The 14,307-nt window shown below is 31.9% G+C and overlaps 1 protein-coding gene across 5 annotated transcripts in view; it reads left to right on the top strand.

Moving 5' to 3' along the window:
• The window catches only part of ADGRL3 (adhesion G protein-coupled receptor L3), an 838,394-nt gene extending 824,463 nt beyond the window's left edge, over positions 1-13,931 (top strand). For 4 of the 5 annotated variants that reach the window (XM_066386327.1, XM_066386329.1, XM_066386328.1 and 1 more), the window contains one exon: positions 5,773-13,931. In XM_066386327.1, coding sequence (XP_066242424.1) covers positions 5,773-6,572 — 800 coding nt within the window. In that variant the 3' untranslated portion in view covers positions 6,573-13,931. Of the gene's footprint in view, positions 1-3,847; positions 3,866-5,772 lie in introns of all 5 variants that reach the window. The other variant, XM_066386326.1, reaches the window with a different exon arrangement.
• Positions 13,932-14,307: the final 376 nt, after the last annotated feature.

The raw sequence follows: 14,307 nt of genomic DNA on the forward strand, positions 1-14,307 counted from the left end.
GGTGTCTAAACCATCTGAACTTGCCAGGTGACATCTTGCCAAATACAAAGAATGATTTAAATTTTTCTAAATCCCAAAGTCATTCAAAGAGAAGTGACTCCAGGAATACAGTCAAATAGCTTGTAAATAGGATTAAATAATTAAGCAAACTCTAAGAAACTTTAAATTTTATAAACTTTCTTAATGCCTAAATGTCTAAGAAGCACAAAATTTTAGAATCAAAAGATGTAATAGAGCTCATTGGGTCCTTTTTATGACATTGCTGACATTCTGTCAGTCTGTGCTTAAGTGTTTTCTCTAATGGAACCCTTCCCAGCTCAGAACTGATTTTGAACAATAAGGGGTTAGGAACACTCAACCCTCTATGCAGTCTATATTATAAACTGTAATGAAGATACATTTACAATATTTATTGAAAAAATCCACATGTCAGTTGACCCTCGCAATTCAAACCCATGTTTTTGTTCAAGGGTCAACTGCATTCAGTTGTTGAAATACTCTATTTGTTGTATATATATTTTTTCCTTCCACTGAGCTGAAATTTGCCTCTGGCCATGATGCTTAGATTTTTCCTCTATTCCAAAGCAAAGAGCAAAGCATTCTGCTCTTTATGGCAGTCCTTTAAATACTTGAAAGCAGCTAACCTGTCTTTTTTTAGTCCTCTATTTCCTGAGTAAAATAACCCCAGTGCCATCAACATGAGATAGTTTCTTGGTTTTTCTTTATAGTCACCTCCTCCTCTAAATTTTCTCTTATTCATCAATGTTTCTATTTCATTGTAGCACTCAGTGAAATTTACGTTACACACTGCACCAGATGTGGTTGGGAAGAACAGTTTAGCAGACTTTATAAAGGGCTTTTTTATATTAGGCTATGTGACAGATAATTGTGTCATTGTGAACATTTTAAAGTGTGCTGATAAAGTAAGTTTTGAATGATGTTAAATGAAGATTTATAGCATATCTGCAAATTAAATCTATTCTACATTATTTATGCAAAGAGTAGTTGGATATTGTTTCAAAACAAGAACAAATTTGGATCACATTTTTTTAGCTTTTTGACAATTCTGATATAATTTTCAGTGTCTTATATAATGAAAAAATTAATTATTATTCTATATATTTTTCCTAATTCACTATTTTCCTTCTTAATTTATTTTTATTGGTATCCTAAATTAGGAGATTATTTAAAAAGATGAATCACTTCAATAAACACTATCAAATTTAAATTCTCATGATGCAAACTTTAAAATAATATATAAAGTTTTATTTCTATGGTAATTATTACTAGATATTGCTATTGAGATTATCAATAAATACACAAATATTCTTCTGAATGGATTTGTCATTTTGTTCAGTAAATTAAATCGTTTCTATGAATTTTCATAATAATATAGTAAATAATTTTAATAATGTTTTCTAGAGTCAGAATTGGAATTGTTCAGCTATTTGATGTTTTAGTATTTTTAAGATGTTAACAAACTGTGGTACTGCTTAAAATAATTCTTTTCACCACTGACCCCAAATAAATCTCAGTGATTGTCATATTGCTACTAATCTTATGCTTTCAGATGAATGCACTTATATTCTAACTGGCAAGGTGAAATCTTACATGAAATATAGGTGGCTCGGTATGTACTGGAGTGGTTTATGTTGAATTACCACTTGGTTCTGTTCTATGGGTCCTCTGATTCAGTTGCACCAGTGCCATTCAAGCAAAGAAGCATTCAGATTTCAAGTATCCATTTTTGTTTGTAATGCCTTTATTTAAAATATATAAAGATGTATTTATAGTTTTACTGAAGCTTATCAAGTTAGAAATAAAGATGAATAATATACTTATATTGAATTTATATCATCTAGAAATATTTAAAACTTCATGGATTATTATCTTCTTGTCAATATTGGACAATTCAATTTTTGTATAATCAATTTCATTATAGATAAACCTGTCAACAAAACATAATACAGAGAGGAAGTCATGATTTTATAGAAATCATTTACATTTTAAAGTAATTTAATTCCATTCTAAAACTTTAAAGACATATCCTTAGGATGGGATATAGTGAGGAATACATTATACATTAGAGTTGGTGAGAAGACAAGGTTACATTATAAAATATATACATAAATATGCACAGCCAAAGGCAGATGTGAAGAGAAAGAGATAGTACTACCCAGAGCAAATCCAGGAGATTCCCTTTCTGATTCCAGTTCTGCCACTATTCACAGGGTGGTCAGAGAAGGCTCAGCTTGTCTTGGCTGCAATTTCCTCATAGCTGAAAAGCAGGAATTGAGATTGTTATGTCTCATGTGCTTTCTAGTTTTAAAATTCTGTCATTTAAGGAAGGAGCTATAATGACCCTACAAACGGTTTCCCTCTGTGTTTTACTGATTTGTCTCTTTCCAGTTCTCTTTCTAAAGCTATTTTGAAAATTTAAAAGAAATCCCTCTGCATTTTGAAATCCTGTTGGTCTTTTGCTGAGAAACAAATATACATTTAAAGTACAAACACCTTATTTCTAAAGCAGTGGTTAAAGAATCACAGGTCAGAATCTCTTGAAATGATCTTGCTCAGGGGTAGTCAACCTTTTTATACCTACTGCCTACTTTTGTATCTCTGTTAGTAATAAAATTTTCTAACCACCCACCAGTTCCACAGTAATGGTGATTTATAAAGTAGGGAAGTAACTTTACTTATAAAATTTATAAAGCAGAGTTACAGCAAGTTAAAGCATATAATAATAATTACTTACCAAGTACTTTATGTCAGAATTTCACTAAGTTTGTCAGAATAAATCTATAAAACAACTTACTATAGTTAAATCTATCTTTTTATTTATACTTTGATTGCTCCGCTACTACCCACCATTAAAGCTGGAACACCCACTAGTGGGCGGTAGGGACCAGGTTGACTACCAATGATAACCCAATGAATTTGCTGTGTGTGTGTGTATGTGTGTGTGTGATGATTTAACCTTCCTGTAAACAAAATCAGCAAGAGCAATTCTATTGACCTGATTAAAATATGTTTTTTTTAAATAATTTTGCTAAGGTTGTTTTTAATAGATCAGCTAAAAAGTGTCTGATTGCATATGATTATGCAACAATCCAGAGGAAAAGATATTGATGGTGGTATTTCGCCTCTTCACATTTTCTTGAAACAGAATAATGATTAAAATTAACCTTTTTCTTCCTCCATAGTTGTACAATGTTTGAATATGAGCTCCAGAAATGATATATTTATCAGTATTATTCACAAATAATAAGATGCACTTGTATAGTTACAGTAGTAGGAAAATCTTTGTACATAAGGGAACACAATTATGAAAAACTTCAACTGTAGTTTTCTCTCTGCATCAAAAGACTATAATTTTACTGAAAAAAATTTAAAGTTAAATAACATTTCTTAGAAACAGGCATTTTCTAACATACATACACACACACACACACACACACACACACACATATATATATATATAATATTAAAATAAAGTTGTGGAAATAATCATGACTCCTCAAATTTTACTCTCCTTGGTTGGTGTGATTATCTTAACTTTAAAAAAAATGTGTATTTGTTTGAATTTTACCAAACTGTAGAAATGCTTATTAAAGACTCATTTAATTAGCTTGTATTAAGGGTGGGTTCTTATTTTCTGACTAACATTTCAGTATTTTAATAATGATAAACCATGTAACACAGACTCATGAATTTTGGGGCAGTGGAAATTATTTCCTTTGACTCTTTTTTCTGCATATCATCAATTTGCTTTTACTCATGTTTCTTCTACTGTCGCTGTAAGCTTACTTGTTGTTTTTTCTTTCCTTTTCTTCATGCTGTCGTTTAGAGCCCTACAGAGAGACAAGTATGGGAGTAAAGCTAAACATTGCATATCAAATGTAATTTTTTTTAGTTCACTTTTATTGCATCACATATAGATGATGTAGTTATTAAAAACAGTTCATCTCACAATTTAAAAACTAAACCTATGAATCGACTCATATGAATATATGTTAATAGAGATTAGACGCTTTTGTTGTCTGATTCTTTTACTGTGTCACATAATCAACATAGTTGTTAAGTTTCATGTAATGTTTGTGTGAGTTAAATTGTTTTTAAATTAGCATTTATTTTTGCTAATTCATACACTTTTAATTTTTATTAGTGCATTCCATCATATAATTATATGTCATGTGCAACATGCCCACTTTATTTTTACTATGGCAGTTTTCAACCCGCACCTAATGCATTGACAACAGAAATAACAAACATGTTTCAATGCATCAGTCACTGGACCATAACCATCAAGCATACCATAGCAGCCTCTGCAGCAGCAATCACTCATCACATATGGCCCTTTAAAAAGCATTTACTTTTTTTTCTTAACATTGTGGATTTGTCTACAAGATACAGTATAACATGAAAATAAATTGCTTCACCCTATGTCTGTGATGGCTGCATTTTAATGTATTTTATGCATTGCTGTTTTTGAAAACTGTGTTACTTGAATACAGAGCATTCATCAGCAGTCTATATAAAAAATTGACATATTTGGAACACTTTATGTAAACCAGCAGTGAACTAGTTCAGTTTTGATAAACATAATTGCATCACAGATATAGAATGAATGCTATATTTTCACAAGTTAGCAGTGTATTGAGAAGTTTAATAGAGTTCTTCAATTAATTGTTCTGTAAAGAAGTACCCTTTCTAATTTACCACTATTGGTTGAATGTTTGTGTTTGATTTTCATTTGTAGTTGCATTTGAAGTGATTTATGGAATTATTATAGAATCTTGGATTTCTGTTCATTTAAGAGAATGCAAAAACCATGAATAAGCATGTAGTCAAATATATTTCGCTACAGCTGTCTCTTCCCAGAATATAATGTTTAATCTTTTCTTAACTCAAAGTTTAATATATACACAAAGTCATCATTTATTATGAAATGGAAACTTTAATACTCATATTATGTTTTTAGGAATCAGATACTATGTTTTTACACATTCTTTTAGTATTATCTAATGACCCTAAATAATTACTAATGGGTTATTATATAATAGCAACCAATGTGCCTATAGCAAAAAAACAAGTAGAAAGTTAAGACAAATATTTTTTGTTTTAAAAGTTTCTATGTGCAAATTATTTTTATTGCCATTTATTTGATTAAACATTTTGTGACATCATTCTGACAAATTTAAAATAATCCTTTTATAGTTTTGTATGTAGGGATTATTTTTAATATTACAAAATTATTTTTCAAATTATTAGTTACTGCTTGATTCTTTTACTTTGACCAGTATACTTAAAGTACCACACACAAATTATGTTACAATTATACTTTTTTCAATGTTAAGACAACATGTAAAACTAAAGGTAATTAATTACTGAGTTGACTTTGATGTGTATAAATTGGAAGCTATGAATGATTACACCAAAATATTGCATTATTTTTTTTAAGTACTAATGAAATAGACTTCAAATAAATTTAGGCAATGTTTGTATGTAAATTTCAAGTTCATAGGGTTTTTCTTTTTAAGATTTATTTTAAATACTTTTCTGCTTATAAGATTTTGATCAATTGTCCAAATATATATATAGATATGTACATTAGATTTAATAGTGTTTTTTGTATATTTGCAAACATTTTATACTTAAAAATGCTAGCAATTTATTCATACTTCATAATCGTATGTTTTTGCTTTTGTGTTTGTATGTGTGTCCTATGGCCACTTGGATATAAATGTCATAGTGTTTTGTAATTTTTTTCAGAGGGGCTTCTGAACAATGCCAGGGATACAAGTGTCATGGATACTCTACCACTGAATGGTAACCATGGTAATAGTTACAGCATTGCCAGTGGCGAATACCTGAGCAACTGTGTGCAAATCATAGACCGTGGCTACAATCATAACGAGACCGCCCTAGAGAAAAAGATTCTGAAGGAACTCACTTCCAACTATATACCTTCTTACCTGAACAACCACGAGCGCTCCAGCGAACAGAACAGGAATCTGATGAACAAGTTGGTGAACAACCTCGGCAGTGGGAGTGAAGATGACGCCATTGTCCTGGATGATGCCACCTCCTTTAACCATGAGGAAAGTTTGGGCCTGGAACTCATTCACGAGGAATCCGATGCTCCCTTACTGCCCCCAAGAATTTACTCAACGGAGAACCACCAGCCACACCATTACACCAGAAGGCGGATCCCCCAAGACCACAGTGAAAGTTTTTTCCCTTTGCTAACCAACGAGCACACAGAAGATCTCCAGTCACCCCATAGGGACTCTCGCTACACCAGCATGCCCGCACTGGCTGGTGTGTCTGCCGCAGAGAGTGTTACCACCAGCACCCAGACCGAACCCCCACCGGCCAAATGCGGTGATGCCGAAGATGTTTACTACAAAAGCATGCCAAACCTAGGCTCCAGAAACCACGTCCATCAACTGCATACCTACTACCAGCTAGGTCGCGGTAGCAGTGATGGGTTTATAGTTCCTCCCAACAAAGATGGAACTCCCCCAGAGGGAAGTTCAAAAGGACCTGCGCATTTGGTCACTAGTCTATAAAAGATGTCAGACAAATTTAAACCAACAAAACTGCTAAAAAAATGGTTGACTGTTCTGAGTTGCTCTAAGCAGTGGTAATAGTGTGTGTACTCCTAAATCTTTATGCTGTTCTTGAATGACAAACACAAACTCTCAGACTTCTTTTGTTTTTTAACTGGGATTTTTAGGTCAGCCCAGGGGAGAACGATAACTGCTGAAATTCCCCTGTGCCATATCCTTTCCTGTCCTTTCCCCCCTCAGATGGAGACTTCATTATGTTAATGAACGAGATATGAAGAAAATGGCGCTCATTGTGGCCTTGTTGAATTATGTTGTGTTTGTTCTAACATCTCCGATGCTCTGTTACTATAATTACAAGGACCTGATTTTTAAAAGGCCAGAAGAGTTGTTTGAAATTAGTAACAATACTGCATCTAGATTGGAGTGCTGCACAAACATAAAAGCAAAGCAATCTGTCACATAGTGGTTTTTAGTCACACTCACAGCCTGAATTCACCACAGTGGGAATACCTGTGGTATACAAAATAAAACAACAAAAATTAATAACGAAATGGAGGGGAATTCTAGAATTATATGCTAAATGAATATTTTATGATTTGCTGTATTAACTGATGATAAAACTAATGGCAGAAAAAAACTCGAACAATTTCTATGTAATGTACAGATACTAGCATTGCACATATAGTCTGCTTTCTGTTCCTCCAGAATTTGAGTCCTGTTAATGTAGTGCAAAACAAGAGAGAAATTTTCTGTTTCTTTCGTGCTGGTCTTGCAAGTTTGTCTACCAGTAAGAGAGTAAAGTTTCCTTCTTTTCTTCTTTGTTTTCTTTCTTTCTTCATTTTTTTTTCCTTTCTTTTTTCTTTTCTGTTTTTTTTTTTTTTTTTTTGGTGCCTATTTTCTTTAAAATTTCACCTGGCAAAAAATAAATAAATAAATAAATAAATGAAGCTATCACTTTATAAGAATCATTTTCTAGTAATGCAAAAACAAATTATTTTTTACAAAAAAATAAAATAAATAAAATTAGACTCCCTTCCCTCACTATATATCTTTATTCAGTCAGAATATTTCCAAGAGCATTTTTGCAAATTAGAGCAGGACAAACTTTTATGTTCACAGTGTACATCTGTTGTAATGCAAGCATATTTGGCAAGCAGTTCATCACCAAGACAGTAGCTATGGTTCTAGAAGTCAAGAGGTGTCAATAGAACTAGTGGGGCTTCTGCATGTGAAAAAAAATAAAAAATAAAACAGTATCCCATAGGCATTAAAGTCCTGAATGCTCAGCCTGACCCCCACGTGGGCACCTGCACTACCAATTTTTAAAGGAAATTCACTCCCTTGTAGTAAGAATCAAAAGGTCAAGTTATTTTGAAGTGATTTTTTTTAAAAAAGAAACTCTTCTGTTTATTAACAGGAAAATTTATTTATTTGACAGGATTTTAAGTAATGTAGGAATACAAAAGGTAAATTAGCAGCACATATAATTTTTTTTTAAATTTATGATCCATTTTGTATGGTCTCAAAGTTGGATGACCTCATTACTAATATTTGTTGTAAAAGTGAAACTTGTTTGCCAACCAATAAACAACTGATTGAGATTTAGTAGATATTGTATTGATGTATGTACTATATGATTAATTATTCTTTTTACTTTTCTTGCCTTTCATTCTATTTTCAGTATATAAACTTTCTTAATCCTCTATGGCCCAAATGAGCCAGGCAGAAGAAATCAATCTGCCTAAATGAATAACCTAAGCACAAAATTATACAGTCTTTACAGAGTAAACCAGAAAAAAATGGAATGGGCATGTGTATGTTGGCTGAAATAAGATGCATAAGTTACTTTCCAGCAGGTTAATATATAGGTTACTATGTGCTTATTTATAAACCAGCTGAAGTCTTCATGCGCTTATTATAAAAGCCACTTTCAATCAGAGATTTAAGTATTGAATTGAGGGGAGCAGAGGTGGGTCATATTTTTTCTTCCCTTGTAAAATCCATTTTGATGTTAGAAATTTAAATTTGCTCTTTTGGCAAAATGCTGCAAAATAACAGCAGAGAGAATGTCCATTTTATAAAGATAGTGTAAGACATTTTAATGCTAATTGTTTTCTTGTTCTATACGTGGAGAAAATGGAAGAAAAAACGTCCTTTTAAATAAACTTTCTAGCTTTCCAGTTACAGAAAGAACATTTACCAGCAGTGTCCAAGTATGGAGCCTCTCCTAGGGCAAAGCTAGAATGAATTTGCTGTTTTATAATTTCTCTTGTGGTATGTAATATCTCGGTGTCTTCTTTTTCTTCTTCTTTTTTATTTCCCAAAAATCTAAACACCATTCACCTATAAATTGATTTCTTATATTAAGATGGGAAGAAATAGTTTATAGCCAGTAAGCTATATAAATATATAACTTAAAAATATATGACAAAAGGAAACATTCTGTGCTGGGTCAGAGTACATCATAACCTTAATATCACCGCAAAATATCTTATGCATTATTCCTTTTTAATCACTTACCATGAGTATTTTTTAATTCTACAGATTTTCTTTAAATTGTAGGAGAACCACAGCTTTAACAGAAATTAGTTTTTCTCAGGCCACACTGTGGCAATGTTAGCCCTGAGTGGTAGTTAGCCTATTACATAGAATACTTCTGGTATTGAAAGAACCCTTTTTTAGACATGTTTAAGGAACCTTAGGAAACACCAGTGTGGTCTGTGGGTTATAAGTACTTACATTTGTTTTGCTAATCCAGCGATAATCTATTTGAGAGCAACTCTGTCAATGAGAAGCTAGTTTCACAGATCAATGGGGAAACTACCTCAATTTAGCTTGCTGATGCTGCCAATTTTGATTTTCTGATATTGCTACCTCCCTGCCCACTATCTTTTTTGTTTCATTATATGGAAATTTGAAGCAGGTAGCCTCCCCAGCTCTCCATAGACCAAGTTGAAGAAAATCACTTGAATACATACACTGGTACAGAACGCCATTCAGTACTGTCAGTTACTACCAAGCTCTTAAATCAAGATGGAAGGGTAAGATATTTGAACTCTCATACATTGTAACTGGTGTGCTTTCAGAGAGCCTTAAGATCCCAAAGACTTTCACAAGAAGAGATTGCTCCCCCAAATTTTATGTGACTATAATGAGATCAAATAGTGGATAAAGGAGTTAATTATATCCATTTTAAAAGAAATTTGTGTATATCTAACATATTCATTTAGTCCTCATTACACTACCAAGGGTTGAATTCCTGAACTTAAATCTTTTTTACATGCCTTTTCATATGTAACTATTGACAATAATTTTTAAAAATGTCTTATTTTTTCCACCTTTAGTTGATGCTATATTTTTAATACCCTGTGACATTCATGATATTGTCTGCATATTTCTGATGTGTTTATCTGATTTTGCATTAAGAGGTAAATTTGCATCAAACATATACACAATATCTGATAGCTATAAAAATTATGCCAACGATACAAACCAAGTATTATTTCCTACTGAAATAATGTTTTAATAACATTTTACACTTGAAAATTTTTTCACTTGGAGGTTTTTGACATGATAATTAATCAAGGCACTAACTGAGTGGGTATTTAGTTTATTCAGAAAATGTTGGATATTGCACAACTCGTTTTCCTATTTGATAATATTTATGGAGAAATCTAAATTTTGTGAATGAGAAATAGATTGGAATTCCAATTAAATTTTTTATCATCCCTCTTTGTTTCCACATTGCTAACATTAAAACATTATAGTTGAATAATAAAACTTTATGCTACAATAATCATAATGCCAAAAAGGAAGTACTATGAGAACAATTATATTGAAGTAAAATAATCAGGAAATTTAATCAAATTCAGGTAATGGAAATACCCTTAACTTCATGTAAAAAGATAATTCACAATGACTCTAAATTAAAATGTAGTTTATGGTCTGTATTTTTTAAATTCCCATTAATCTAAAAATGTTGACATAGTGATGAAAACTTTTTTAAGATTTAGTGTATTCTTTATTTTTTTATTATTAATTGGTGAGATGAGACTTATGTCATGATAATGGAAATAAGCATATAAGTAAATTAGTAATATTTCTAAAGAACCCATGGACTCAATTTGAGCAATAATTTTAGTCTTTTCCCCTCACACATGTTCAAATCCATCAACTGGGTTGTTCACTTAAAAAAAATGGTATTAAAAATTTTAAAAACTGATTTTCTGCCTTATTGTAGAGACCAAAAAGTAAGGGAACAACATTTTCTGGATTGTCTAGCGATAAACTCTAAATTAATCAATAATCATTTCCTATTAGTGAAAGAATAATCAGTTTTTAGAAGTTGTTCATCAGTACTGTACCAAAGTGCCACTGCTGGGAATGTTTTGGAGGAAAAACGGAACAGAACTCTACAGAACTTCTATGCATGTCAGTTCAGATTTAAAGAGAAAGAAAAAGAACCCAAACTCTAACTTGATTTTGAGCAATTGTGAAAATATTGACAAGAATATTCTTTTCTAACAAAAATAATTGAGATAAAATAATAATATGTATGATCTTCCCAAAATATTGGAGTAGTGCCATGGTATTAAGATTTAATTAGTTCATGTGTAGAAAGTCGTAGCTATAACTTATCCCATAAATAATAACTATGCATACCTAATACTTTAAATATATGTTAGATTTCTACACATTTATCAGATAAGAACATGGAAGCACAAGAGTGAAGCAGCAACATTGCAAAACAGCTTTTGGAAGAAGCATTTTTGTGCAAATGAATTCTACAGGAGAAGCTTCTTTTAGATTATATAATAGATTTGATGGATACCAATTATAAGTTTAATTTTGTAATCAGCAATTATGTCCTTCTTAAACCATTTGAAAAATATTGTTAAATATCTAAATTTTTATTTAGGCTAGTAGAACTTAAAAAATGTTGGTAGCTGCTTCTTTCCTGCTTAGGCCATAAGAGGAAATTTTTCTACTTACTAATTAACCTGATTACTTTCTCCTTGCTTTAAAAGGGAAATCGATCTTTAACTTTCCACTCTACACATACCTACCTACTCTGACTCCTTTTGTTTACAGCTTGCAGAGGAAACAGCTTATTTACAATATCACAAAATTTATGATTTTTTTGCAATAAAACAGTTATTATGGTTCTGCATATTGTCATTTGAAATAAAGTTACTGCTATTTCCTCTTTTTTAAAAAATTAAGTCTGCATTTCTTTAAGATCTGAGACCTTTAAATTACTATTCAAGTGTCTTCATTTCAACTACGTTTTGATGTTTTTTTCTCTCTCAATATTATGTCCTACAAATTATTTTCGTTCAGTTTGTGTCTCGTTGGAGTATTTCAAAGGTCAGTGGGAACTATGATTTTTAAAAAATCATGTGAAACAAGAGCGTTGGTTTATATGCTGATGTCAAGGAAGACTATACAAGAAAAAATAACCTCTGTTGTCATAAACAAGTCTTTCCAGTCACAATACGAACAGAAGAGGAGCAGAGTCGAGTTGAAAGTTTACGGTGAGGTGGCAGGTCCTCAATTAGAGTTGCAGATAAAAAAAAATTCTGGGACAAAATATGAAATAATTTAGAATGATAAATTAAATACTGTAAATGCTATTGATGTGTTGAAAAAAAATAATCGGTTTGCCATATTATATAATTTCATCCTGTCGTTTCCACAGAAAGCCCTAAACACTTTTAACACTAGAAATTTCTTGTCTACCTACACCCTCTCTCAAGAAAACATGAATATTTTATAAATGTTTCTTAAATACAAGTACTTTTTCCTCGATTTACTTTCACTCTCTAATCTGCTTACTCTATTGTACGCCAACACAGTTAACACTACTTGTAGCTTTGTACCTTTTAGAGCTTTATTATGAATCTTTCTAATAAACATTAAATTAATATTAACTCGTAATTATGTACATTGTGCAAAATAATTCATAACTAAGCACTATGCATAAAACCAGATAATTCATTATATATATAGATATATATATATATGAATATTACTTTGAGGCTGAACAAATAACTACACGGCTGAAAATATTACTCTCAAGTCCTTTCTATTCAATTATTGTAGTCAACTTATAAAACTCTGCAAACAGTTGCACACGTAATGTACTATCAGAGTACATACTCCATAATCCAAATGTGTCTTAAAAGTATTCCCAATGCTTCTTCATTCTAGAATGCTAAAGGAAAGAGCTTGAAAGAAGAGGAAAGTGAAACCGACTTCTAAGGATCTAATTTAGATAAACATTGTCATTCAGAATGAATAACTTTAAAATGAGAATGCTTTATTCTGAGATCTAAGGGAGAGGTTATTAAAGATTTATAGTCAGTCCAATATCAGAGGATTTAAAATTTTTAAGGTGTTAAGTTTGGCTCAATGTCCCAAGACTGCAGAATTTCATACTACATTGACAAGGGAATATGTTTAAAATTCATACCGAGAGGAGCTTTTAAAAAGTTAAGAATTCCTCTGGTTCTTCTCAAGGTAAAACTTGCAAAATAATCCTGGCTTCAAAATGAAACGTTTGGTTTACCTCTAAAAATGTTGGCAAATAGTAGGTAGAGGGTCTTTGGAGACGGAACTCAGAATGCAGTGATTAGAACAGAGTGTGTTCTTATGCTGACCACTGCCTGGTCCTCTAGAGCATTTTTTAATGCCTTGAATTTCAAGTTGTCACAATGTCTTATGTTTTGAATGACATTATGAGTTAAGAAAGATGAGAAAAAAAAACATTTAAAATTGGTTTTCATGCCTCATTTGAGAATAAAGATTTCCTTTACCATCCTCAGTAATAAAAGATGAAATGGCTTGAAACAGAGCTGTGGACAACCAGAGCGTGTTCATTGTAAACAAGTCCTCTTTGTATCTTCTAACACTGATCTTTGCCTACGAACTATCAAATCGAGGGTTGTAGAAAGAGCTTCGCTTCCCTTCATTTGGATTCTGTGAATGCATTGGAAAGTAGGAGGTAATTTGGAAAATGTATCATACTGTTTTCCCACTTGCCAAGCATTAAATCTAATTCAAGATACCTTTTTTTTAGTGGTAGTTTATTTTAAAAACTAACAACTAATTGAGCTATTTCTCATTGATAAGAAAAATCACTTTTTAGGAACAAGAAGACAGCTATCGCAGGCTTTGGTCTGTTAACCGTTCTCATATTTACACATGGCATTAATCTTACACATCTACAGATTTCAGTCAACTGGATTTTTCCCCTTGTACAACCTTTCCAACCATTTTTTTTCCTCCTTAAATGCTCTGTACAATCACATGTAAAATCATGCGCTACGAATCTCAATAAAAAATGTCAGTGAACAACAAGTGATGTAGTCACTGTTATTATATGGTAGTACCAAAATTTTGCTTTTGGGACAGTGTTTCAAACTGCCAGATAATAAGTAAAAAACATGGATTCCTAATATATTTTCTCACCCTCTTCTTCACATACTGAAAATAAAACGTGGGGCTTTTTTTTTTTATGTTTTCAGAGAACTGCAGCGATTCAAGGTTTCCATAAGGCTAATTGTTCATTTCAGGAATATGGGAAATTAAATTTAAAACTTACTGTTTGCCCTTAAAGTTTGCCAATAATGAGGTGTAATCCAATGTAATCTTATATCTGCTGCCTGATCTTATTTCTCCTCATCTCATACTGGGGAGGAGGACAGTCAGTCACCAATGAACCTCTGCATCAAAG

The sequence above is a fragment of the Saccopteryx leptura genome, chromosome 5 (assembly GCF_036850995.1).
Source record: "Saccopteryx leptura isolate mSacLep1 chromosome 5, mSacLep1_pri_phased_curated, whole genome shotgun sequence".
Taxonomy (NCBI): domain Eukaryota; kingdom Metazoa; phylum Chordata; class Mammalia; order Chiroptera; family Emballonuridae; genus Saccopteryx; species Saccopteryx leptura.